Genomic DNA, 25,689 nt, shown 5'->3' on the forward strand with positions numbered 1-25,689 from the left:
ACTTTGGAAGTATGCTTGGGGTCATTGTCCATTTGTGACCAAGCTTTAACTTCCTGACTGATGTCTTGAGATGTTGCTTCAACATATCCACATAATCTTCCTGCCTCATGATGCCATTCATTTTGTGAAGTGCACCAGTCCCTCCTGCAGCAAAGCACCCCCACAACATGATGCTGCCACCCCCATGCTTCACGGTTGGGATGGTGTTCTTCAGCTTGCAAGCCTCCCCCTTTTTCCTCCAAACATAACCATGGTCATTATGGCCAAACAGTTCTATTTTTGTTTCATCAGACCAGAGGACATTTCTCCAAAAAGTACAATCTTTGTTCCCATGTGCAGTTGCAAACCGAAGTTTGGCTTTTTTATGGCGTTTTTAGGGTGCTACACTGCCAACGTGTGTGTGTGTGTGTGTGTGTGTGTGTTTCAGAGGTGTCCAACCTGCTGGTGGTAACTAAGGACAGAGTGCTGGTCCCCCAGACAACCCTGCAGGAGAGTCAACTCAGCTTCCACAGGATTCTCAAGGAGGAGATCATGCAGGTGCTGTATCACAAACACACACACTTCTGCAACACACACACCTCTACACACACCGCGACACACACACACACACACACACACACACACACACACACACACTGCTACGCACACACACTCTACACACACTGCACACACACACACACACACACACACACACACACTGCTAAACACACACACTTTTTTTCCCCCCAAGATGGCGTAGCAGTGCAGATGTGGTTTGTCGTAATCTCGTTTACTTTTTGCATTTTTCTTTTTTGTATATATTCCAATTTATTTTTCAATCTCTTTTTCCCTTTTTAAATTAAATATACCTTCCAGTAACCCACCTCACTCAATGTGACACGGATCCGCTATTTCTTTAGACCTTATAGCCAAAACTTTCATCAACAGCTAGCCAGCTAATTAGCTACTAGCTATTTAGTCATTGTTAGCCACTGCTAGCGGCCTTTACCCTCTGCTTAGGCACCAGCCGTTTTTTGGCCTGGATAATACCTGCCAGGCTCGGACTGTTTTTCTCTAATACAACGCTGGATTCCTGCCGTAAACTCTGGACCATTGATCATCACAGCTAGCTAGCTGCCACTGAGTGACCCAGCCCCGAAGCTAGCTCTGAGCCAGGCTCATCTCCCGGCTAGCAAACAAAATGACCACAACTACAATACCTCTTTCGCCATCTGTCCCGGTCCCTTCGTCGATACGGCGCCCCGCCGTACCATCACGACTGGTCCGCAGACGTAATTCCATCAGCTGTGCCTTCATCCAGCCTTTGCTGGAGGTCGGAGCAGACTCTTCTACTTACCCCGGACTGCTAACTTCAAACACCGTGTCTCCCGCATGCTAGCGTAGCAACGACTACCCCGCGGCTTCCCTGTTCCATCTATTGCTGTACACTGGACCCTATGATCACTTGGCTACATAGCTGATGCCTGCTGGACTGTTCATTTATCACGGTACTCCACTTTGTTTACCTTTGTTTATCTGTCGGCCCTAGCCCCGAACTCAGGCCCTGTGTGTAGTTAACCAACCCTCTCTGCCCATTCATCGCCATTTTACCTGTTGTTGTTGTCTTAGCTGATTAGCTGTTGTCTTACCCGTTGTTGTCTTAGCTAGCTCTCCCAATCAACACCTGTGATTGCTTTATGCCTCGCTTTATGTCTCTCTCAAATGTCAATATGCCCTGTATACTGTTATCGTTGTTTTAGTTTACTACGGAGCCCCTAGTCCCACTGTACATGCCTTAGATACCTCCTTTGTCCCACCTCCCACACATGCGGTGACCTCACCCAGTATAACCAGCGTGTCCAGAGATGCAACCTCTCTTATCATCACTCAGTGCCTGGGCTTACCTCCACTCTACCCGCACCCCACTATACCCCTGTCTGCACATTATGCCCTGAATCTATTCTACCACGCCCAGAAATCTACTCCTTTTATTCTCTGTCCCCAACGCACTAGACGACCAGTTTTGCTAGCCTTTAGCCGTACCCTCATCCTACTCCTCCTCTGTTCCTCGGGTGATGTGGAGGCTAACCCAGGCCCTGCGTGTCCCCAGGCACTCTCATTTGTTGACTTCTGTAATCGAAAAAGCCTTGGTTTCATGCATGTTAACATCAGCAGCCTCCTCCCTAAGTTTGTTTTACTCACTGCTTTAGCACACTCCGCCAACCCTGATGTCCTTGCCGTGTCTGAATCCTGGCTTAGATTTCCATACCCAACTACAACATTTTCCATCAAGATAGAACTGCCAAAGGGAGAGGAGTTGCAATCTACTGCAGAGATAGCTTGCAAAGTTCTGTCATACTTTCCAGGTCTATGCCCAGATAGTTTGAGATTCTAATTTTAAAAGTGAATCTCTCCAGAAATAAGTCTCTTACTGTTGGCGCCTGTTATAGATCCCCCTAAGCTCCCAGCTGTGCCCTGGACACCATATGTGAATTGATTGCCCCCTATCTGTCTTCAGAGTTCGTTCTGTTAGGTGACCTAAACTGGGATATGCTTAAATCAAAATCAAATCAAATCAAATTTATTTATATAGCCCTTCGTACATCAGCTGAAATCTCAAAGTGCTGTACAGAAACCCAGCCTAAAACCCCAAACAGCAAGCAATGCATGTGAAAGAAGCACGGTGGCTGGGAAAAACTCCCTAGGAAAAACTCCTGAGAAAGGCCAAAAACCTAGGAAGAAACCTAGAGAGGAACCAGGCTATGAGGGGTGGCCAGTCCTCTTCTGGCTGTGCCGGGTGGATATTATAACAGAACATGGTCAAGATGTTAAAATGTTCGTAAATGACCAGCATGGTCAAATAATAATAATCATAGTAATTGTCGAGGGTGCAACAAGCACGTCCGGTGAACAGGTCAGGGTTCCGTAGCCGCAGGCAGAACAGTTGAAACTGGAGCAGCAGCATGGCCAGGTGGACTGGGGACAGCAAGGAGTCATCATGCCAGGTAGTCCTAGGGCTCAGGTCCTCCGAGAGAAAGAAAGAAACAAAGAGAGAATTAGAGAGAGCATATTTACATTCACACAGGACACCGGATAAGACAAGAGAATACTCCAGATGTAACAGACTGACCCTAGCCCCCCGACACATAAACTACTGCAGCATAAATACTGGAGGCTGAGACAGGAGGGATCAGAAGACACTGTGGCCCCATCCGATGATACCCCCGGACAGGGCCAAACAGGCAGGATATAACCCCACCCACTTTGCCAAAGCACAGCCCCCACACCACTAGAGGGATATCTACAACCACCAACTTACCGTCCGAAGACAAGGCCGAGTATAGCCCACAAAGATGTCCGCCACGGCACAACCCAGACAGGGTTGGCGCCCCAGCAGTCCTACAATCTAAGCTAGATGCCCTCAATCTCACACAAATTATCAAGGAAACCACCAGGTACAACCCTAAATCCGTAAACATGGGCACCCTCATAGATATTATCCTGACCAACTTGCCCTCCAAATACACCTCTGCTGTTTTAAATCAGGATCTCAGCGATCACTGCCTCATTGCCTGCATCCGCTATGGGTCCGCGATCAAACGACCACCCCTCATCACTGTCAAATGCTCCCTAAAACACTTCTGCGATCAGGCCTTTCTAATCGACCTGGTCCGGGTATCCTGGAAGGATATTGACCTCATCCCGTCAGTCGAGGATGCCTGGTCGTTCTTTTAAAAGAAATGTTCTCCTTCCTCCACCATCTTAAATAAGCATGCCCCATTCAAAAAATGTAGAACTAAGAACAGATATAGCCCTTGGTTCACTCCAGACCTGACTGCCCTTGACCAGCACAAAAACATCCTGTGGTGGACTGCAATACCATCGAATAGTCCCCACGATATGCAACTGTTCAGGGAAGTCAGGAACCAATACACACAGTCAGTCAGGAAAGCAAAGGCTAGCTTTTTCAAACAGAAATTTGCATCCTGTAGCTCTAACTCCAAAAAGTTTTGGGACACTGTAAAGTCCATGGAGAACAAGAGCACCTCCTCCCAGCTGCCCACTGCACTGAGGGTAGGCAACACGGTCACCACGGATACATCCATGATAATCGAAAATTTCAATAAGCATTTCTCTACGGCTGGCCATGCTTTCCTCCTGGTTACTCCAACCCCGGCCAACAGCTCCGCACCCCCCGCAGCTACTTGCTCGAGTCTCCCCAGCTTCTCCTTCACCCAAATCCAGTTCGCAGATGTTCTGAAAGAGCTGCAAAACCTGGACCCGTACAAATCAGCTGGGCTAGACAATCTGGACCCCCTTTCTAAAATTATCCGCCGCCATTGTTGCAACCCCTATTACCAGTCTGTTCAACCTCTTTTTCGTATCGTCCGAGATCCCTAAAGATTGGAAAGCTGCCGCGGTCATCCCCCTCTTCAAAGGGGGTGACACTCTAGACCCAAACTGTTATAGACCTATATCCATCCTGCCCTGCCTTTCTAAAGTCTTTGAAAGCCAAGTAAATAAACAGATCACTGACCATTTCAAATCCCACCGTACCTTCTCCGCTGTGCAATCCGGTTTCCAAGCTGGTCATGGGTGCACCTCAGTCACGCTCAAGGTACTAAACGATATCATAACCGCCATCGATAAAAGACAGTACTGTGCAGCCGTCTTCATCGACCTGGCCAAGGCTTTCGACTCTGTCAATCACAGTATTCTTATCGGCAGACGCAATAGCCTTGGTTTCTCAAATGACTGCCTCGCCTGGTTCACCAACTACTTCGCAGACAAAGTTCAGTGTGTCAAATCGGAGGGCCTGTTGTCCGGACCTCTGGCAGTCTCTATGGAGGTACCACAGGGTTCAATTCTCGGGTCGACTCTTTTCTCTGTATAGATCAACGATGTCGCTCTTGCTGCGGGTGATTCCCTGATCCACTTCTACGCAGACGACACCATTCTGTATACTTCTGGCCCCTCTTTGGACACTGTGTTAACTAACCTCCAAATGAGCTTCAATGCCTTACAACACTCCTTCCGTGGCCTCCAACTGCTCTTAAACGCTAGCAAAACCAAATGGATGCTTTTCAACCGTTCGCTTACCGCACCCGCTCACCCGACTAGTATCACTCCTCTGGATTGTTCTGCCCTTGAATACATGGAGAACTACAAATACCTAGGTATCTGGCTAGACTGTAAACTCTCCTCCAGACTCATATCAAACATCTCCAATCCAAAATCAAATCTGGAATCGGCTTTCTATTTCGCAACAAAGCCTCCACTCACGCCGGCAAACTTACCCTAGTAAAACTGACTATCCTACCGATCCTCGACTTCGGCGATGTCATCTACAAAATAGCTTCCAATACTCTACTCAGCAAATTGGATGTAGTCTATCACAGTGCCATCCGTTTTGTTACCAAAGCGCCTTACACCACCCACCACTGCGACCTGTATCCTCTAGTCGGCTGGCTCCAGGTCATCTGTAAGTCTATGCTAGGTAAAGCCCCGCCTTATCTCAGCTCACTGGTCACGATAACAACACCCACGCGTAGCACGCGCTCCAGCAGGTATATTTCACTGGTCATCCCCAAATTCCAAGACCTCCTTTGGCCGCCTTTCCTTCCAGTTCTCTGCTGCCAGTGACTGGAACGAATTGCAAAAATCGCTGAAGCTGGAGACTTACATTTCCCTCACTAACTTTAAACATCAGCTATCTGAGCAGGTAACTGATCGCTGCAGCTTTACATAGTCCATCTGTGAATAGCCCACCCAATCTCCCTATCTCCTCACCATTTTGTTTTTGTTTACTTTGCTGCTCTTTTGCACACCAGTATCACTACTTACACACCATCATCTACTCATCATCATCTGCTCATCTATCACCCCCATGTTAATCTGCTAAATTGTAATTACTTTGCTACTATGGCCTATTTATTGCCTTACCACCTCATGCCATTTGCACACACTGTATAAAGACTTTATTTTTTTCCCTATTGTGTTATTGGCTGTACGCTTGTTTATTCCATGTGTAATTCTGTGTTGTTGTTTCTGTCACTTTGCTTTATCTTGGCCAGGTCGCAGTTGTAAATGAGAACTTGTTCTCAACTGGCTTACCTGGTTAAATAAAGTTGAAATAAAAAAAAATAAAACACACACACTCTACACACACTGCTAGACACATGCTACACACTCTGCTACATTACACTTTGCTACACACACAAACCGTACCTCTTGTCACATCCATCCATCCATCGGCTGAAGGAGACTTTGTCAATCTTTACTTTTCTAGGCAGGGCTGAAGAGCCCTTCAGGGTTTTCTTACTGGTGTTTGTCACCAGTGTGTATTTACGATGTGTGTATGTTATGAGTGTGTATTGACTAACTCTCTGTCATCTTCCTCCTGTATCTATCAGGGAGAGCACCTGGGGCTGGGTACCCGGACCAACATCTATGCTGGAGTACTGAAGGTGAAGAGTGAGGAGGATGCAGGATACTATCCCTCTCAGGAGCTCAAAGTAGTGCTGAAGGTGTTGGGGTCCGGACACAGAGACATCTCCCTGGTAAGACACACATACACCATCTACATCATGGGATTACTTTATTACTTTAGGGACTCCCTCAAAAAGAGTGAAGAAGGCACAGTGATGCTGAAAATGTTGTGGTTTTTTTTACATAAAACATTACTGTGTGTGTGTGTGTGTGTGTGTGTGTGTGTGTGTGTGTGTGTGTGTGTGTGTGTATATATATGCATATATATATGTGTATGTGTGTGTATGTATATATATATATGTATGTATGTATGTATGTATGTATGTATGTATGTATGTATGTATGTATGTGTGTGTGTGTGTGTGTGTGTGTGTGTGTGTGTGTGTGTGTGTGTGTGTGTGTGTGTGTGTGTGTGTGTATACATACAGTTGAAGTTGTAAGTTTACATACACCTTAGCCAAATACATTTTAAACTCAGTTTTTCACAATTCCTGACATTTAATCCTAGTAAAAATACCCTGTCTTAGGTCAGTTAGGATCACCACTTTATTTTAAGAATGTGAAATGTCAGAATAATAGTAGAGAGAATGATTTATTTCATCACATTCCCAGTGGGTCAGAAGTTTACATACACTCAATTAGTATTTGGTATCATTGCCTTTAAATTGTTTAACTTGGGTCAAACATTTTGGGTAGCCTTCCACAAGCTTCCCACAATAAGTTAGGTGAATTTTGGCCCATTCCTCCTGACAGAGCTGGTGTAACTGAGTCAGGTTTGTAGGCCTCCTTGCTCACACACGCTTTCTCAGCTCTAACCACAAATTTTCTATGGGATTGAGGTCAGTGCTTTGTGATGGCCACTTCAATACCTTGACTTTGTTGTCCTTAAGCCATTTTGCCACAACTTTGGAAGTATGCTTGGGGTCATTGTCCATTTGGAAGACCCATTTGCGACCAAGCTTTAACTTCCTGACTGATGTCTTGATGTTGCTTCAATATATCCACATCATTTTCCTTTCTCATGATTCCATCTATTTTGTGAAGTGCACCAGTCTCTTCTGCAGTAAAGCACCCCCTCAACATGATGCTGCCACCCCCGTGCTTCACGGTTGCCATGGTGTTCTTCGGCTTGCAAGGCTCCCCCTTCTTCCTCAAAACTTAACAATGGTCATTATGACCAAACAGTTATATTTTTGTTTCATCAGACCAGAGGATATTTCACCAAAAAGTATTATTTTTGTCCCCATGTGCAGTTGCAAACCGTAGTCTGGCTTTTTTATGGCGGTTTTGGAGCAGTGGCTTCTTCCTTGCTGAGCGGCCTTTCAGGTTATGTCGATATAGGACTCGTTTTACTGTGGATATAGATACTTTTGTACCTGTTTCCTCCAGAATTTTCACAAGGTCCTTTGCTGTTGTTCTGGGATTGATTTGCACTTTTCGCACCAAAGTACGTTCATCTCTAGGAGACAGAACACGTCTCCTTCCTGAGCGGTATGACGGCTGCGTGTTCTCATGGTGTTTATCAGAAGCTTCTAAAGCCATGACATTTTCTGGAGTTTTCCAAGCTGTTTAAAGCCACAGTCAACTTAGTGTATGTAAACTTCTGACCCACTGGAATTGTGATACAGTGAATTATAAGTGAAATAATCTGTCTGTAAACAATTGTTGGAAAAATTACTTGTGTCATGCACAATGTAGATGTCCTAACCGACTTTGTGGAGTGGTTGAAAAATTAGTTTCAATGACTCCAACCTAAGTGTATGTAAGCTTCTGACTTCAACTATATATGTGTATGCGACTCTCTATTTAAATAGCTTCCAGTGTATTCTCTGTTAGTCAGCACCTCAGCACTAAATAATTTTCTCTGGGGGTGCTCCTGCTCATGCTTTTTATTAGACTGTGTCAGTATTTTGCCACGTTCCATATTAGCTAACTCGGACTCTGTCTCTCCCTCTGTCTCTCTCTCTCCTGTCCTCCATCTCTCTCCCGCTGTCTCTCCCTGTCTCTCTCTCTCCCGCTGTCTCTCCCTGTCTCTCTCCTGTCCTCCATCTCTCTCTCTCTCTCCTGTCCTCCATCTCTCTCCCTGTCTCTCTCTGTCTCTCTCTCTCTCCTGTCCTCCATCTCTCTCCCGCTCTCTCCCTGTCTCGCTCTCTCCTGTCCTCCATCTCTCTCCCGCTGTCTCTCTCTCTCCTGTCCTCCATCTCTGTCTCTCCCTCCTGTTATCCCCCTCTCTCCTGTTATCCCTTCTCTCTCTTGTTCTCTCTCTCTCTCCCCAGGCCTTCTTTGAGACAGCCAGTATGATGCGGCAGGTCTCCCATAAGCACATCGCCCTGCTCTATGGAGTCTGTGTACGCCACCTTGAGAGTGAGTACACACACACACACACACACACACACACACACACACACACACACACACACACACACACACAGTAACCTACATGAGCCCTATAAACCTCTCTTCCTGTGCAGCGTTCATACAGGACCTATACTACAGTATTGCAGTAGTAGATCAGCAGATAGGATGGGACTTCATTCCCCATGAGCTGTTGACTCAGTACTGAGTAGTACTGAGTAGTACTGAGTAGTACGTTGACTTAGGTTGAATCTCAAACCGATCACTTTGATCACTCGATAAAGGACTTAGTGTTCAGTTTGAGATTCAGCTATACTGTACTGTACCCTTTGAACACGATTTACCTGTCTAAACCAGTTAGTGGGAGATGTTTGGTATGAGTACAGTAACGTAGCTGTACTGTTTTCCCCAACACTCTAGAAAGGCAGGAATCTAGGAATGTACAGGCTGACTGGGATGTCACTTTGTTTTATCATGCCTAACTCTCTCCCTTTCCCTCCCTGATTTCCTATTTCCTTCATCTACCCCTTCCTGTGTGTGTGTGTGTCAAATCAAATGTTATGCTTCATAAAAACAGGTGTAGATCAACAGTGAAATGCTTACTTATGGGCCCTTTCCAACAATGCAGAGTTAAAGATAAAAAATAAATACACAGTAAAATAACGAGTAAAAATAACATGGCTATATACTGGGAGTACCAGTACAGAGTTGATGTGCAGGGGTATGAGGTAATTGAGGTAGCTATGTACATATAGGTAGGGGTAAAGTGACTAGGCAACAGGATAGATGGACAGTAGTAGCAGCTTATGTGATGTGTGTGGTGTCAGTAGGCATGTGTGTGCTGGGGTGTCAGTGTGTGGGTAGAGTCCAGTGTGTGTGTGTGCATAGAGTCAGTGCAAGAGAGAGAGTGCAAAAATGGGGGTCAATGCAGGTAGTCCTGGTAGCCATTTGATAAGCTGTTTAGTAGTCTTATGGCTTGGTGATAGAAGCTGTTCAGGGTCTTGTTGGTTCCAGACTGGTGCATGGGTACCGCTTGCCATGCGGTAGCAGAGAGAACAGTATGGCTTGAGTCTGACCATTTCTTGGGCCTTCCTCTGACACCGACTGGTATAGAGGTCCTGGATGGCAGGGAGCTCGGCCCTAGTGATGTACTTAGCTGTACTTACCACCTCGGTAGAGCCTTGCGTTCGGGTTCTTTGCCTTTGCCGTCAAGATGCTCTCGATGGTGCAGTGGTAGAACTTTAGGTTGGCCTCCCGAGTGGCGCAGTGGTCTAAGGCTGTGCCACTAAAGATTTTGGGTTCGAGTCCAGGCTCTATCGCAGCCGGCCGCGAATGGGAGACCCATGGGGCGGCACACAATTGGCCCAGCATCGTCCGGGTTAGGGGAGGGCTTGGCCGGCAGGGATGTCCTTGTCCCATCGTGCACTAGCGACTCCTGTGGCGGTCTGGGTGCAGTACACGCTGACCAGGTGTACGGTGTTTCCACCGACACATTGGTGCGGCTGGCTTCCAGGTTAAGTGGGCATTGTGTCAAAAAGCAGTGCGGCTTGGTTGGGTTGTGTTTCGGAGGACGCACGGCTCTCGACTTTCGCCTCTCCCGAGTCTGTACAGGAGTTGCAGCGATGAGACAAGACTGTAACTACCAATTGGAAACCACGAAATTGGGGATAAAGAGGGGTAAATAAAATAAAAAGAAGACCTTAAGGCTGCCTCATCGTTGTCGGTAATCAGTCCTACCATAGCTGTGTCGTCAGCAAACTTCATAAAGGTGTTGGAGGCGTGCGTGAACTAGAGGTTGACCGATTATGATTTTTCAACGCCGATACCGATTATTGACGGCCCGAAAAAAGCCGTTGCCGATTAATCGGCCGATTTTTTTTATTTTTCCAATATTTTCTTTTTTTTACATTTTATTTGTAATAATAACAATTACAACAATACTGAATGAACACTTATTTTAACTTAATATAATATATCAATAAAATCAATTTAGCCTCAAATAAATAATGAAACATGTTCAATTTGGTTTAAATAATGCAAAAACAAAGTGTTGGAGAAGAAAGTAAAAGTGCAATATGTGCCATGTAAAAAAACTAACGTTTAAGTTCCTTGCTCAGAACATGAGAACATATGAAAGCTGGTGGTTCATTTTAACATGAGTCTTCAATATTCCCAGGTAAGAAGTTTTAGGTTGTAGTTATTATAGGAATTATAGGACTATTTCTCTCTATACGATTTGTATTTCATATACCTTTGACTATTGGATGTTCTTATAGGCACTTTAGTATTGCCAGTGTAACAGTATAGCTTCCGTCCCTCTCCTCGCTCCTTCCTGGGCTCGAACCAGGAACACATCGACAACAGCCACCCTTGAAGCAGCGTTACCCATGTAGAGCAAGGGGAAAAACTACTCCAAGTCTCAGAGCGAGTGACGTTTGAAACGCTATTATCGCGCAACCGGCTAACTAGCCTGCCATTTCACATGGGTTACACCAGCCTAATCTTTGGAAGTTGACAGGCTTGAAGTCATAAACAGCGCAATGCATTGAGATATATATCTGTATACTTCTGGCCCTTCTTTGGACACTGTGTTAACAACCCTCCAGACGAGCTTCATTGCCATTCAACTCTCCTTCCGTGGTCTCCAACTGCTCCTAAACACAAGTAAAACTAAATGCATGCTCTTCAACCGATCGCTGCCTGCACCTGCCCGCCCGTCCAGCATAACTTCTCTGGACGGTTCTAACTTAGAATTTGTGGACAACTACAAATACCTAGGTGTCTGGTTAGACTGTAAACTCTCCTTCCAGACTCACATCAATCATCTCCAATCCAAAGTGAAATCTAGAATTGGCTTCCTATTTCGCAACAAAGCATCCTTCACTCATGCTGCCAAACATACCCTCGTAAAACTGACCATCCTACCAATCCTCGACTTCGGCGATGTCATTTACAAAATAGCCTCCAATACCCTACTCAACAAGCTGGATGCAGTCTATCACAGTGCCATCCGTTTTGTCACCAAAGCCCCATATACTACCCACCACTGCGACCTGTACGCTCTCGTTGGCTGGCCTTCGCTTCATAATCGTCGCCAAACACATTGGCTCCAGGTCATCTACAAGACCCTGCTAGGTAAAGTCCCCCCTTATCTCCGCTCACTGGTCACCATAGCAGCACCCACCTGTAGCACGCGCTCCGGCAGGTATATCTCTCTGGTCACCCCTAAAGCCAACTCCTCCTTTGGTCGTCTCTCCTTCCAGTTCTCTGCTGCCAATGACTGGAACGAATTACAAAAATCTCTGAAACTGGAAACACTTATCTCCCTCACTAGCTTTAAGCACCAGCTGTCAGAGCAGCTCACAGATCACTGCACCTGTACATAGCCCATCTATAATTTAGCCCAAACTACTACCTCTTCCCCTACTGTATTTATTTATTTTATTTATTTTGCTCCTTTGCACCATATTATTTATATTTTAACTTTGAACTTTCTTCAAACTACAAATCTACCATTCCAGTGTTTTTCTTGCTATACTTTATTTACTTTGCCACCATGGCATTTTTTTGCCTTTACCTCCCTTATCTCACATCATTTGCTCACATTGTATATAGTCTTGTTTTTTTCTACTGCATCATTGATTGTATGTTGTTTTACTCCATGTGTAACTCTGTGTTGTTTTATGTTGTCGAACTGCTTTGCTTTATCTTGGCCAGGTCGCAATTGTAAATGAGAACTTGTTCTCAACTTGCCTACCTGGTTAAATAAAGGTGAAATAAATAAAAGATGGGCTGCTGGCAAACGCACAAAAGTGCTGTTTAAATGAACGCTTACGAGCGTGCTGCTGCCTATCAAATCATAGACATAATTATAACGTAATAACACACAGAAATACGAGCCTTAGGTCATTAATGTGCTCGAATCCGGAAACAATCATCTCGAAAACAAAACGTTTTTCCTGTCAGTGAAATACGGAACCGTTCCGTATTTTATCTAACGTTGGCATCCCTAAGTCTAAATATTCCTGTTACATTGCACAACCTTCAATGTTATGTCATAATTACGTACAAATCTGGCAAATTAGTTCGCAATGAGCCAGGCGGCCCCAACTGTTGCATATACCCAGACTCTGCGTGCAATGAACGCAAAATGACACAATTTCACCTGGTTAATATTGCCTGCTAACCTGGATTTCTTTTAGCTAAATATGCAGGTTTAAAAATATATACTTCTGTGTATTGATTTTAAGAAAGGCATTGATGTTTATGGTTGGAGCATCGTGTACCTAAGCGATTATATGCAACGCAGGACAGGCTAGATAAACTAGTAATATCATCAACCATGTGTAGTTAACTAGTGATTATGATTGATTGTTTTTTCTAAGATAAGTTTAATGCTAGCTAGCAACTTACCTTGGCTTCTTACTGCATTTGTGTAACAGGCAGGCTCCTCGTGGAGTGCAATATAAAGCAGGTGGTTAGAGCGTTGGACTAGTAAACCGTAAGGTTGCAAGATTGAATCCCCGAGCTGACAAGGTAAAAATCTGTCATTCTGCCCCTGAACAAGGCAGTTAACCCACCGTTCCTAGGCCGTCATTGAAAATAAGAATGTGTTCTTAACTGACTTGCCTAGTTAAATAAAGGTCTATTAAAAAAAAATAATAATAATTTTTAAATCGCCGTCCAAAAATACCGATTTCCGATTGTTATAACTTGAAATCGGCCCCAATTAATCGGCCATTCCGATTAATCGGTCGACCTCTAGCTTGAACATGGAGTACGGGAAGGGACTAAGCACACACCCCTGAGGGGCACCTTTGTTGATGGTCAACGTGGCGGATGTGTTGTTTCCTACCCTCACTGCCTGGCGGAGGCCCGTCAGGAAGTCCAGGATCCAGTTGCAGAGAGAGGTGTTCAGTCCCAGGGTCCTGAGAGCACTATGGTGTTGAATGCTGAGATGTAGTCAATGAACAGCATTCTTACATACTGTAGGTAGAGTGCATTTGGAAAGTATTTAGATCCCTTCACTTTTTCCACATTTTGTTAAGTTACAGCCTTATTCTAAAAATGATTAAATACATGTTTTTCCTCATCAATCTGCACACAATACCGCTTGATGACAAAGTGAAAACAGGGTTTTAGTCATTTTTTGCAAAAACAGAATTACCTTATTTAGTGTTCAGACCCTTTGCTATGAGACTCAAATTTGAGCTCTGGTGCGTCCTGTTTCCCTTGATCATCCTTGAGATGTTTCTACAACTTGATTGGAGTGCACCTGTGGTAAATCCAATTGATTGGACATGATTTGGAAAGGCACACACCTGTCTATATAAGGTCCCACAGTTGACGGTGCCTGTCAGAGCAAAAACCAAGCCATGAAGTCAAAGGAATTGTCTGTAGAGCTCTGAGACAGGGTTGTGTCGAGTCACAGATCTGGGGAAGGGTACCAAAAAATATCTGCAGCATTGAAGGTCCCCAAGAACACAGTGGCCTACATCATTCTTAAATGGAAGAAGTTTAGAACCACCAAGTGTCTTCCTAGAGCTGGCCGCTTGGCCAAACTAAGCAATTGGGGGAGCAGGGCCTTGGTCATGGAGGTGATCAACAACCCGATGGTCACTCTGAAAGAGTTCCTCTGTGGAGATGGTTGTTCTTCTGGAAGGTTTTCCCATCTCTGCAGCACTCCATCAATCAGGCCTTTATGGTAGAGTGGCCAGACAGAAGCCCCTCCTCAGTAAAAGGCACATGACAGTCCACTTGGATTTTGCCAAAAGGCACCTAAAGGGCTGTTAGACCATGAGAAAGAGGATTCTCTGATCTGAAACCAAGATTGTACTCTTTGGCCTGAATGCCAAGCATCACGTCTGGAGGAAACCTGGCACCATCCCTAAGGTGAAGCATGGTGGTGGCAGAATCATGCTGTGGGGATGTTTTTCAGCAGCAGGGACTGGGAGTCTAGTCAGGATTGAGGGAAAGATGAACGGAGAAAAGTACAGAGATTCTTGATGAAAATCTGCTCCTGAACGCTCAGGACCTCAGACTTTGGTGAAGGTTCACCTCCAAACAGGACAACAACCCTAAGCACACAACAATTTGTAAGTCGCTCTGGATAAGGGCGTCTGCTAAATGACTTAAATGTAAATGTAAACCAAGACAACGCAGAAGTGGCTTCGGGACAAGTCTCTGAATGTCGTTGAGTGGTCCAGCCAGAGCCCGGACTTGAACCTGTATGGGCTTCAGGCCGAAGTCTTCACGCTTTTTGAGGTATTTCCAAACTGCAGTTTCCTCTGCTTGGAGCAACAGTGAAGTGGGCAGGGCAGTACGGATTTCTTGTCTTACATCTGCAAGCAGAGTCTGAACATCAGACAGGATGGCATTGTCTCCCTCAATCCGTGCAATGGCTACTGCTATAGGTTTCAGGAGTTTCAGGCTGCTTACCACTCTCTCAAAATACATAATTCAAGAGGATCCTTTTGATGGGGCTGTCCATATCGGCAGACTGTGATATGACCATTCCTTAGAGAGACTCCTTCCCCTCCAGGAGACTGTCAAACATGATGACAACACCACCCAAAAGGACGTTGCTGGGCAGCTTCAATGTGGTGCTCTTATTCTTCTCACTTTGCTTGGTGAGGTAGATTTCTGCTATAACTTGATGACCCTTCACATACCTAACCATTTCCTTTGCTCTCTTGTAGAGTGTATCCATTGTTTTCAGTGCCATGATGTCCTAGAGCAGCAGATTCAATGGGTGTGATGTGAGGGTAGGACTCCTCCACTTTATACCAAGCAGCCTTCATGTTTGCAGCATTGTCTGTCACCAGTGCAAATACCTTCTGTGGTCCAAGGTCATTGATGACTGCCTTCAGCTCATCTGCAATGTAGAAACCGGTGTGTCTGTTGTCCCTTGTGTCTGTGTATTGTTAAGCACATGTTTACTCCTGAATACTGGTTGAGGGGTGGAGATGATGTAGTTAATTATTCCTTGCCCACGAACATTCAACCACCCATCAGAAATGATTGCAATACAGTCTGCTTTCTCTATGATTTGCTTGACCTTCACTTGAACTCTGTTGAACTCTGCATCCAGCAAATTAGTAGATAAAGCATGTCTGGTTGGAGGAGTGTATGCTGGGTGAAGAACATTCAGAAATCTCTTCAAATACACATTGCCTGTGAGCAACAGAGGGGAATCAGTTGCATGCACAGCTCGAGCAAGACATTCATCACCATTTATCTGACTATGTTCCTCCATTGAGTCAAAAAAAACGTCTGATTCCAGGTGGACCATGAGCTGTTGCGGATAAGGTGTCTGATTCATCATTTTCACCTCGAATAGAAGTAGAGGGACTTTTGTCAGAGGTTGCTTGTTTTGTGAGCACTGAGGGAACTTTATGCACTTGGCCAGATGATTCTTCACATATGATTTGGCACAGTATTTGCAAATGTACACACATTTTCCTTCTACATTAGCTGCAGTGAAATGTCTCCACACATCAGATAGTGCCCGTGGCATTTTCCTGTAAAGATCAGAAAAAAAGTTGTAAAAACAAATACAATTCCATGTACAGATAAATAGTTAAGCAGTTAGATTAAACAACTCCTTTGTAAGATAAATGTTTTAAAATGAAACATGTAAGGAAATGAATTAACACTCTTTGTTAGCAGGTTCAAGCAAGCTAAAACCCACATTGTAGCAAACACTAACTAGCAGAAATTGTTAACAAGTTAGAAATTATATAAACACACTTTGCTGTAGGCTACTATTTACAAGTTAACAAAAAAAATAATGTATGTCATATATAAAATATATTCACCCCATCCAGTATTGTAATCAAAACTTACCAGAAAGCATGTAGTCCTTGGCTCAGACAGTGTAGTAGTGTGGGCTCAATAGCATCTCATTAGTGTGCAAGATCTTGAGAATCAGCTGTACATGTGATGCAAGAATGCACAGTGCATGCAGAGGGTTGCAATTCCATTGAATTGGGGATAGTTTAACCAAAATATGCTACAAGACCTTGAATTGCCTTATGAGTATCCCTCAAAAAGGTTCACAGTTATAAGCTAACTTTTTTGATGAATTTGTGCTAAATTACCAAAATTCCCGGGCTTGACTTCCCATGGAAAAATGACGGAAATTTACCGTAAACTTTCCGACCCTTTGCAACCCTATCCATGTCTCTCTCTCTCCCAGATATCATGGTGGAGGAGTTTGTCCAGTTAGGTCCGTTGGATGTGTTCATGCGGAGACAACGCAGTCCTCTCAGTACACCATGGAAGTTCCAGGTGGCCAAACAACTGGCCAGCGCTCTCAGCTACCTGGTAAGAAAAACACACTCTGAAATGTCTTCACCCTCTTTGTTTTGGCAAGCCTAAATATGTTCAGGAGTAAAAATGTGCTTAACAAGTCACATAATAATTGCATGGACTCTGTGTTTAACGTTATTATTTTATGACTACCTCATCTCTGTACCCCACACATTCACTCATCTGTAAGGTCCCTCAGTTCGAGTTGTGAATTTCAAACACAGATTCAACCATAAAGACCAGGGAGGTTTTCCAATGCCTCACAAATAAGGGCACCTATTGGTAGACGTTGGAAAAAAAGCAGACATTGAATATCCCTTTGAACATGGTGAAGTTATTAATTACAGTTTGGATGGTGTATCAAAACACCCAGTCACTACAAAGATACAGGTGTCCTTCCAAACTCAGTTGCCAGAGAGGAAGAAAACCGCTCAGTGATTTCACCATGAAGGCAATGGTGGCTTTAAAAAAGTTAGAGTTGAATGGCTGTGATAGGAGAAAACTGAGGATGGATCCACAACATTGTAGTTACTTTACATTACGAACCTGATTGACAAAGTGAAAAGAAGGAAGCGTGAACAGAATAAAAATATTCCAAAACATGCATCCTGTTTGCAAAAAGGCACTAAAGTAAAACTGTAAAGAAATTGTTAAAGAAATGTCCTGAATACAAGGCGTTATGTTTGGGGTAAATCCAACACATCACTGAGAACCACTCTTCATATTTTCAAGCATGGTGGTGACTGCATTAGGTTATGGATATGCTTGTCATCGGCAAGGATAATAAGCGGAATGGAGCTAAGCACAGGCAAAATCCGAGAGGAAATTCTGGTTGTCTGCTTTCCAATAGACATTGGGAGACAATTTCACCTTTCAACAGGGCAATAACCTAAAACAGAAGCCAAGTATACACTGGAGTTGCTTACCAAGGCAACATTTAAATGTTCCTGAGTGGCTTAGTTACAGTTTTGACTTACATCGGCTTGAAAATCTATGGCAACAACCAACTTGACAGAGCTTGAAGAATTTCTTTAAGAATAATGTGCAAATCTCTGTCTGTGTAGGAGGATAAGAAGCTAGTGCATGGCTTTGTGTGTACCAAGAACATCCTGCTAGCCAGAGACGGAGTGGACAGTGAGGGCGGACCCTTCATCAAACTCAGCGACCCCGGCATACCCATCACTGTGTTGACCAGAGAGGGTAAGACTTCATTGAATCATTTTGTTTGGCAAATGATGCACATTGAGTGCAAGACAACCATCATGTTCCTTTTCAGTTTGCGTTGTTATCCAGAGCAACGGATCTTATTTTGCAGATGTGTAGGGATCCACTTTGAGTTCAGAGAGGACAAGGGCCCAATTTGAGATTGTAGAATGTATTGTACAGTATGTTGAGTTCTGAAAGGTTTGTGGCCCAGGAGAATGTTTTGGGGAACAAGACTATACAAGGGCACAGCTCACATTCCATATTTCCCCCCAATTGCATATTTATGTTTGGTAAACATTTACTGTGTTTGTGGCTGAGTGAAGAAAGTTAAACAGACCAAACAGTGTTAATGTCCACCGGGACCACTGGATCTGACAGATGGGAACACTCTCCCTCCCTCCCTCCCTCCCTCCCTCCCTCTCTTTATGTTACTGGCATGGCAGGGCTGTGGATTCCTGTCACCTGGAAGTGATGTGAGGGCTTGTGGGAAGAACTTGGAGACAGTCAGAAAGAGAGTGTTAGAGATGGAGACAGTCAGAGAGACGGGTTTAGAGATGGAGACAGTCAGAGAGACGGAGTTAGAGATGGAGACAGTCAGAGAGACGGGTTTAGAGATGGAGACAGTCAGAGAGACGGGTTTAGAGATGGAGACAGTCAGAGAGACGGGTTTAGAGATGGAGACAGTCAGAGAGACGGAGTTAGAGATGGAGACAGTCAGAGAGACGGGTTTAGAGATGGAGACAGTCAGAGAGACGGGTTTAGAGATGGAGACAGTCAGAGAGACGGGGTTAGAGATGGAGACAGTCAGAGAGACGGGGTTAGAGATGGAGACAGTCAGAGAGACGGAGTTAGAGATGGAGACAGTCAGAGACGGGGTTAGAGATGGAGACAGTCAGAGAGACGGGGTTGGAGTCAGAGAGGGAGGGGGTTGGAGTCGGAGAGGGAGGGGGTTGGAGTCGGAGAGGGAGGGGGTTGGAGTCGGAGAGGGAGGGGGTTGGAGTCGGAGAGAGAGGGGGTTGGAGTCGGAGAGAGAGGGGGTTGGAGTCGGAGAGAGAGAGGGGGTTGGAGTCAGAGAGAGAGAGGGGGTTGGAGTCGGAGAGAGAGAGGGGGTTGGAGTCGGAGAGAGAGAGGGGGATGGAGTCGGGGAGAGAGAGGGGGTTGGAGTCGGGGAGAGAGAGGGGGTTGGAGTCGGGGAGAGAGAGGGGGTTGGAGTCGGAGAGAGAGAGGGGGTGGAGTCGGGGAGAGAGAGGGGGTTGGAGTCGGGGAGAGAGAGGGGGTTGGAGTCGGGGAGAGAGAGGGGGTTGGAGTCGGGGAGAGAGAGGGGGTTGGAGTCGGGGAGAGAGAGGGGGTTGGAGTCGGGGAGAGAGAGGGGGTTGGAGTCGGGGAGAGAGAGGGGGTTAGAGATGGAGACAGTCAGAGAGCCTCATGGAACTGTAATACTCCTTCCCCAAACAGATGAAGGTTCATTGTGTGTTCACTACAATAGTGTTTTGGTTTCTGCACTGCATGTGACTGTTTGTTTGTTTGTGTTATGACTAAATGTTTGTACTGTGTTTACATACACATACTGTGTGTCTAACTGTGTGTGTGTGTGTCAACCTGCAGAGTGTGTGGACCGGATCCCCTGGATTGCTCCAGAGTGTGTGAAGGACTCTGCCAACCTGAGTGTAGCGGCTGATAAATGGGGCTTTGGCACAACACTGTGGGAGATCTGCTATGACGGAGAAGTGCCCCTCAAAGACAAGAAACTCACAGAGGTACATACTGTATATACACACATGCACACCTTAATCCACTTTATCCTACACCCTCACACATCTCTATGCCATGTATTGCCAGTTTGGACACAAAGTATCAGATACCCTTAAGCTACTCTCTCTCTCTTTCCCCACTCCCTCCCTCTTGCCCTCCCCTACCCCTCCCTCTCTCCTCACCTCCCTCTCTCTCTCTTTCCCCCCTCCCTCCCTCACCTCCCTCTCTCTCCCTGAACAGAAAGAGAGGTTCTATGCAGCAGAGTGTCAGTTAGCTACTCCAGACTGCAAAGAGCTGGCTGAACTGATGACCCATTGTATGACCTTCGACCCCCGCAAACGCCCGTTCTTCAGGGCCATCGTCAGAGACATAGACACCCTGGAGGAACAGAGTACGTGTGTGTGTGTGTGTGCGTGTGTGCGTGCGTGTGTGCGCGTGCGTGCGTGCGTGCGTGCGTGCGTGTGTGTGTGTGTGTGTGTGCGCGCGTGCGTGTGTCAGTGAGGGTAAAATCACTGGGGAAGTGAAAAAAACTCACCCTACTTGTAGAGAAACACCAATGATAACCTCCTCTTTCATGTTGCCGAAACATTTAGCTTTTGTTGTCCTAAGCTACCTGGCTAAAATACTTGCTAGCTATCATAACTTCCTTTCATGGCCTGGCAACGATGCGCCAGGCCAGCTAGTTAACGTTAGTCTAAATAACTAGCTAGCTACATTGAACTTCCATCCTCTCAGGCCAGGGGCACAATTATGGTTGGATCATTGGCCAGAATGAAGTAAAACCAAATCCCTATCTCCATCCATGGCTAATTGAAGAAAGGGACAATTGTCACTAGCTAGCTAGCCACCGGAGGACCACAACACAAGGAGATGCAACAATTATATCTTTTTTTGTAAATTACGTTTTGCTTTTGGTGTGAAGCCGAATCCAAACTGTCTTCCCTTGACACTTTTTTATTTTTTGGCACGCCAGGACCATTCACAGTTAACCTCACTCAGTTTAGCTCTACGCTGATTGGCTAATATTATTTCAAAAATGTAATCAAAGGAGGCCAACTGCTCGCTGGCTTCTCTTGCATTCAATGCTACGGGCAGCAACGATGTCATTCTCTTTTTGCCCAGACAGCATCAGATAGATGGCCTACATATACTGAGAAAGAGGGCCGCTGTTGTGTTCGCTCGGATGCTTTCTCCAGTAAGATACATTCAGCCTCTTTCGAATTGAAGGAAAATGATAAAACACAGAGAGACGGCAGCTGTTTCTCAGCGCTAGCTAGAGAGAGAGATTGCAAGAGTGTGTGTATGAGTGTTGTGGAGTTCACTGGGTTCACGCTCCACAGCTCCCCCTAAACTGGGCCCCATGGATATAAATATTGCCTCAATACTCCCACACGGTGGCTAGAATTTGGTACTGCAGTCATGTCGCAGTTAGACATCCATCATACTGGTGTGGTTGCTTAGCTGAATAAACCCACTGTGTATGTTGTCAGTGTGTAACAGTGTGTATGTTGTCAGTGTGTAACAGTGTGTATGTTGTCAGTGTGTAACAGTGTGTATGTTGTCAGTGTGTAACAGTGTGTATGTATGTTGTCAGTGTGTAACAGTGTGTATGTATATTGTCAGTGTGTAACAGTGTGTGTGTGTGTGTATGTTGTCAGTGTGTAACAGTGTGTGTGTATGTTGTCAGTGTGTAACAGTGTGTATGTATGTTGTCAGTGTGTAACAGTGTGTATGTATGTTGTCAGTGTGTAACAGTGTGTGTGTGTATGTTGTCAGTGTGTAACTGTGTGTGTGTATGTTGTCAGTGTGTAACAGTGTGTGTATGTTGTCAGTGTGTAACAGTGTGTATCCCTCCATCAGACCCCTCTATCAAGCCTGTACCCACTCTGGAGGTCGACCCCACTGTGTTCGAGAAGAGGTTCCTCAAGAAGATTAGAGATTTAGGAGAGGTAACACACGTGTGTGTTTGACCATGCCAGAGACCGTGTGCATATGCAAGTAATGTTAATGTTTATGTGAGTATGATGTGATAAGAATGTTCTCTGTATGTGTGTGTGTAGGGTCACTTTGGCAAGGTGGAGCTGTGTCGGTATGACCCAAGAGGGGACCGGACAGGGGAGCTGGTAGCAGTGAAGAGTTTAAAGCCAGAGAACAGAGAGGAACAGAGCAGCAACCTCTGGTGTGAGATAGGAATCCTTAAAGAACTTTACCACCACAACATTGTCAAGTACAAAGGCATCTGTCAGGAGGAGGGTGAGCAGAGTATAGCACGCATGCACACACACACACGCACACACACACACGTATACACACACACCTGCACATACTGAACACCCACACATACACACCTACCTACTGAACACACACCTTCTGCTTTGCCTCACTCCATCCTCTCTATCTGTCTGTGTGCAGGAGGCAGAGCCATCAAGTTGATCATGGAGTACCTGCCTGCTGGCAGTCTGAAGGAGTACCTCCCCCGCAACAAAAGCCAGACCAGCCTGAAGACCCTGCTCAGTTACGCTGTCCAGATCTGTCAGGTACTTTAACACTAGGACCGCTGCCTAACATACCCCTAACACGCGCACCGCTGCCTAACATACACCTAACACGCGCACCGCTGCCTAACATACCCCTAACACGCGCACCGCTGCCTAACATACCCCTAACACGCGCACCGCTGCCTAACATACCCCTAACACGCGCACCGCTGCCTAACATACCCCTAACACGCGCACCGCTGCCTAACATACCCCTAACACGCGCACCGCTGCCTAACATACCCCTAACACTAGCACCGCTGCCTAACATACCCCTAACACTAGCACCGCTGCCTAACATACCCCTAACACTAGCACCGCTGCCTAACATACCCCTAACACGCGCACCGCTGCCTAACATACCCCTAACACGCGCACCGCTGCCTAACATACCCCTAACACGCGCACCGCTGCCTAACATACCCCTAACACGCGCACCGCTGCCTAACATACCCCTAACACGCGCACCGCTGCCTAACATACCCCTAACACGCGGCCTACCCCCCCCACCGCTGCTAACAACCCCAAACACGCGCACCGCTGCCTAACATACCCCTAACACGCGCACCGCTGCCTAACATACCCCTAACACGCGCACCGCTGCCTAACATACCCCTAACACGCGCACCGCTGCCTAACATACCCCTAACACGCGCACCGCTGCCTAACATACCCCTAGCACGCGCACCGCTGCCTAACATACCCCTAGCACGCGCACCGCTGCCTAACATACCCCTAGCACGCGCACCGCTGCCTAACATACCCCTAGCACGAGCACCGCTGCCTAACATACCCCTAAGTCTGACCATTAACTCTGGTTGAACAGATCCCTAGACCTGACGGTGTTATAGATATGTTGTGGGAATGTTATGGAAAAATGTTGGGACATTATGGCGGTGTTATGGGAATACTATGGAGATATTAAGGGGATGTTATGGATAGGATAAATTCCAACCATCTCTGTGTCTCCCCTCTGTCCAGGGAATGGACTATCTGGGATCTCGGAATTACATCCACCGGGATCTGGCGGCCCGGAACGTTCTGGTGGAGAACGAGAGCACGGTGAAGATCGGAGATTTCGGACTGACCAAGAGCATCAAGGACAACGAGGGATATTACACGGTCAAAGATGACCTGGACAGCCCTGTGTTCTGGTGAGGGAGGGAGGGAAAATAAGACAAAGTGTAGTACAGAGAGGGGAAGAGATATGAGAGGGAAAGAAAGCTGCTCTTTGAAAATGATACTGACTCTATTTTGAATTTGTATTGACATGTGTGTCCTCTCTCCTCTCCGCCTGTGCCAGGTATGCCCCAGAGTGTCTGGTCCACTGTAAGTTCTACCTGGCCTCTGATGTCTGGTCCTTCGGTGTCACGATGTATGAACTACTCACCTACTGTGACTCTGCCATCAGCCCCATGACGGTCAGTACACACACAGGCCTGACAGCACGGCCTTCCGTCTCCTGATTGAGGCAGATGGCGCCAGTCAATGCCCAGGGTGACTCTGCCCACTCCCGCCAGCCTGTGCCATAATACACACACACACACACGTGCAACTCCCTGATTGCTCAGACAAACTGTCACAATATGTCCTCCCTCATCCACACCAAGTAGCCATGATTAGTACATATCCATTGGGTCTTATTAATACCCTTTACCACCCTGTTCAATTTACAGTAAAGGAACATGTAGTCTCTCATCTGATCTGACTTAATATCAATTAGCTATTACTGTCTTATACAATGCCTTCAGAAAGTATTCACACCCCTTGTGTTTTTCTACATTTTGTTGCGTTACAACCTGAATTTGACACACAATACCACATAATGTCAAATTTGAATTATATTTTTTAGAAATGTTTACAAATTAATAAAAAATTGAGTCCGTAAGTATTCAACCCCTTTGTTATAGCAAGCCTAAATAAGTTCAGGAGTAAAAATGTAACATAATAAGTTGCATGGACTCACTCTGTGTGCAATAATAGTGTTTAACATCATTTTGGAATGACTACCTCATCTCTGTACCCCACACATACAATTATTTGTAAGGTCCCTTAATTGAGCAGTGAATTTCAAACACAGATTCAATCACAAAGACCAAGGAGGTTTTCCAATGGCTCGTAAAGAAGGAGACATTGATTATCCTTTTGAGCATGATGAAGTTGTTAATTACACTTTGGATGGTGTATTAATACACCCAGTCACTACAAAGATACAGGCGTCCTTCTCAGTTGCCGGAGAGGAAGGAAACCGCTCAGTGATTTCACCAGGAGGCCAATGGTGACTTTAAAACTGAGGATGGATCCACAACATTGTATTTACTCCACAATACTAACCTAAATGACAGAGTGAAAAGAAGGAAGCCTGTACAGAATAAATATATTCCAAAACATGCATCCTGTTTGCAATAAGGCCGGGATCGGAGGGAAGTAAAAAATGTGGCAAAGAAATGAAAAATATGTCCTGAATTCAAAGTGTTATGTTTGGGGGAAATCCAACAACACATCACTGAGTACCACTCTTTATATTTGACTGATGACTGCATTAGGTTATGGATATAATGGCAATAATCTGGCAATAATCAGCAACAAACTTGACAGAGCTTGAGGAATTTAAATATAATAATGTGCAAATATTTTACAATCCAGATGTGCAAACCTCTTAGACATACCCAGAAAGACTGTGATTCTAACATGACTCAGGGGGTTGAATACTTCTCTAATCAAGATATATTACTGTTTTATTTTTCATAAATGTTTTACAAATGTTAGACATTTTCTTCCACTTTGACATTATAGAGTATTTTGTGTAGATCATTGTCAAAAAAACAATTAAATCCAATGTAATCACACCTTGTAACACAACAAAAGTCAAGGAGTGTGAATACTTTCTGAAGGCATTGTATGTTGTCTACAGACTGTTTTGAAATAGATTATAGAATGTTAAATGTAATGTAGGTAAGGTTCGATGACTAATGTCTTCTGAATGTTGGTGACAACAATACAACTCTAAGTCACTCCAGTCCTCACTGGCTAGATTTCAGGGGTCATTTCATCACATCTC

General features: G+C 45.4%; 1 protein-coding gene across 1 annotated transcript in view; it reads left to right on the forward strand.

Moving 5' to 3' along the window:
• Nucleotides 1-25,689, forward strand: part of jak1 (Janus kinase 1) — a 79,891-nt gene that overhangs the window by 43,184 nt on the left and 11,018 nt on the right. The window contains exons 11-22 of the mRNA XM_029707970.1: nucleotides 428-537; nucleotides 6,393-6,539; nucleotides 8,745-8,832; nucleotides 17,021-17,148; nucleotides 18,198-18,333; nucleotides 19,945-20,096; nucleotides 20,332-20,482; nucleotides 21,952-22,040; nucleotides 22,152-22,344; nucleotides 22,504-22,628; nucleotides 23,610-23,782; nucleotides 23,932-24,049. Of these exons, the coding sequence (XP_029563830.1) occupies nucleotides 428-537; nucleotides 6,393-6,539; nucleotides 8,745-8,832; nucleotides 17,021-17,148; nucleotides 18,198-18,333; nucleotides 19,945-20,096; nucleotides 20,332-20,482; nucleotides 21,952-22,040; nucleotides 22,152-22,344; nucleotides 22,504-22,628; nucleotides 23,610-23,782; nucleotides 23,932-24,049 (1,610 nt within the window). The remainder of the gene's footprint in view (nucleotides 1-427; nucleotides 538-6,392; nucleotides 6,540-8,744; nucleotides 8,833-17,020; nucleotides 17,149-18,197; nucleotides 18,334-19,944; nucleotides 20,097-20,331; nucleotides 20,483-21,951; nucleotides 22,041-22,151; nucleotides 22,345-22,503; nucleotides 22,629-23,609; nucleotides 23,783-23,931; nucleotides 24,050-25,689) is intronic.

This window comes from Salmo trutta, chromosome 22 (genome assembly GCF_901001165.1).
Source record: "Salmo trutta chromosome 22, fSalTru1.1, whole genome shotgun sequence".
Classification (NCBI taxonomy): Eukaryota; Metazoa; Chordata; class Actinopteri; order Salmoniformes; family Salmonidae; genus Salmo; species Salmo trutta.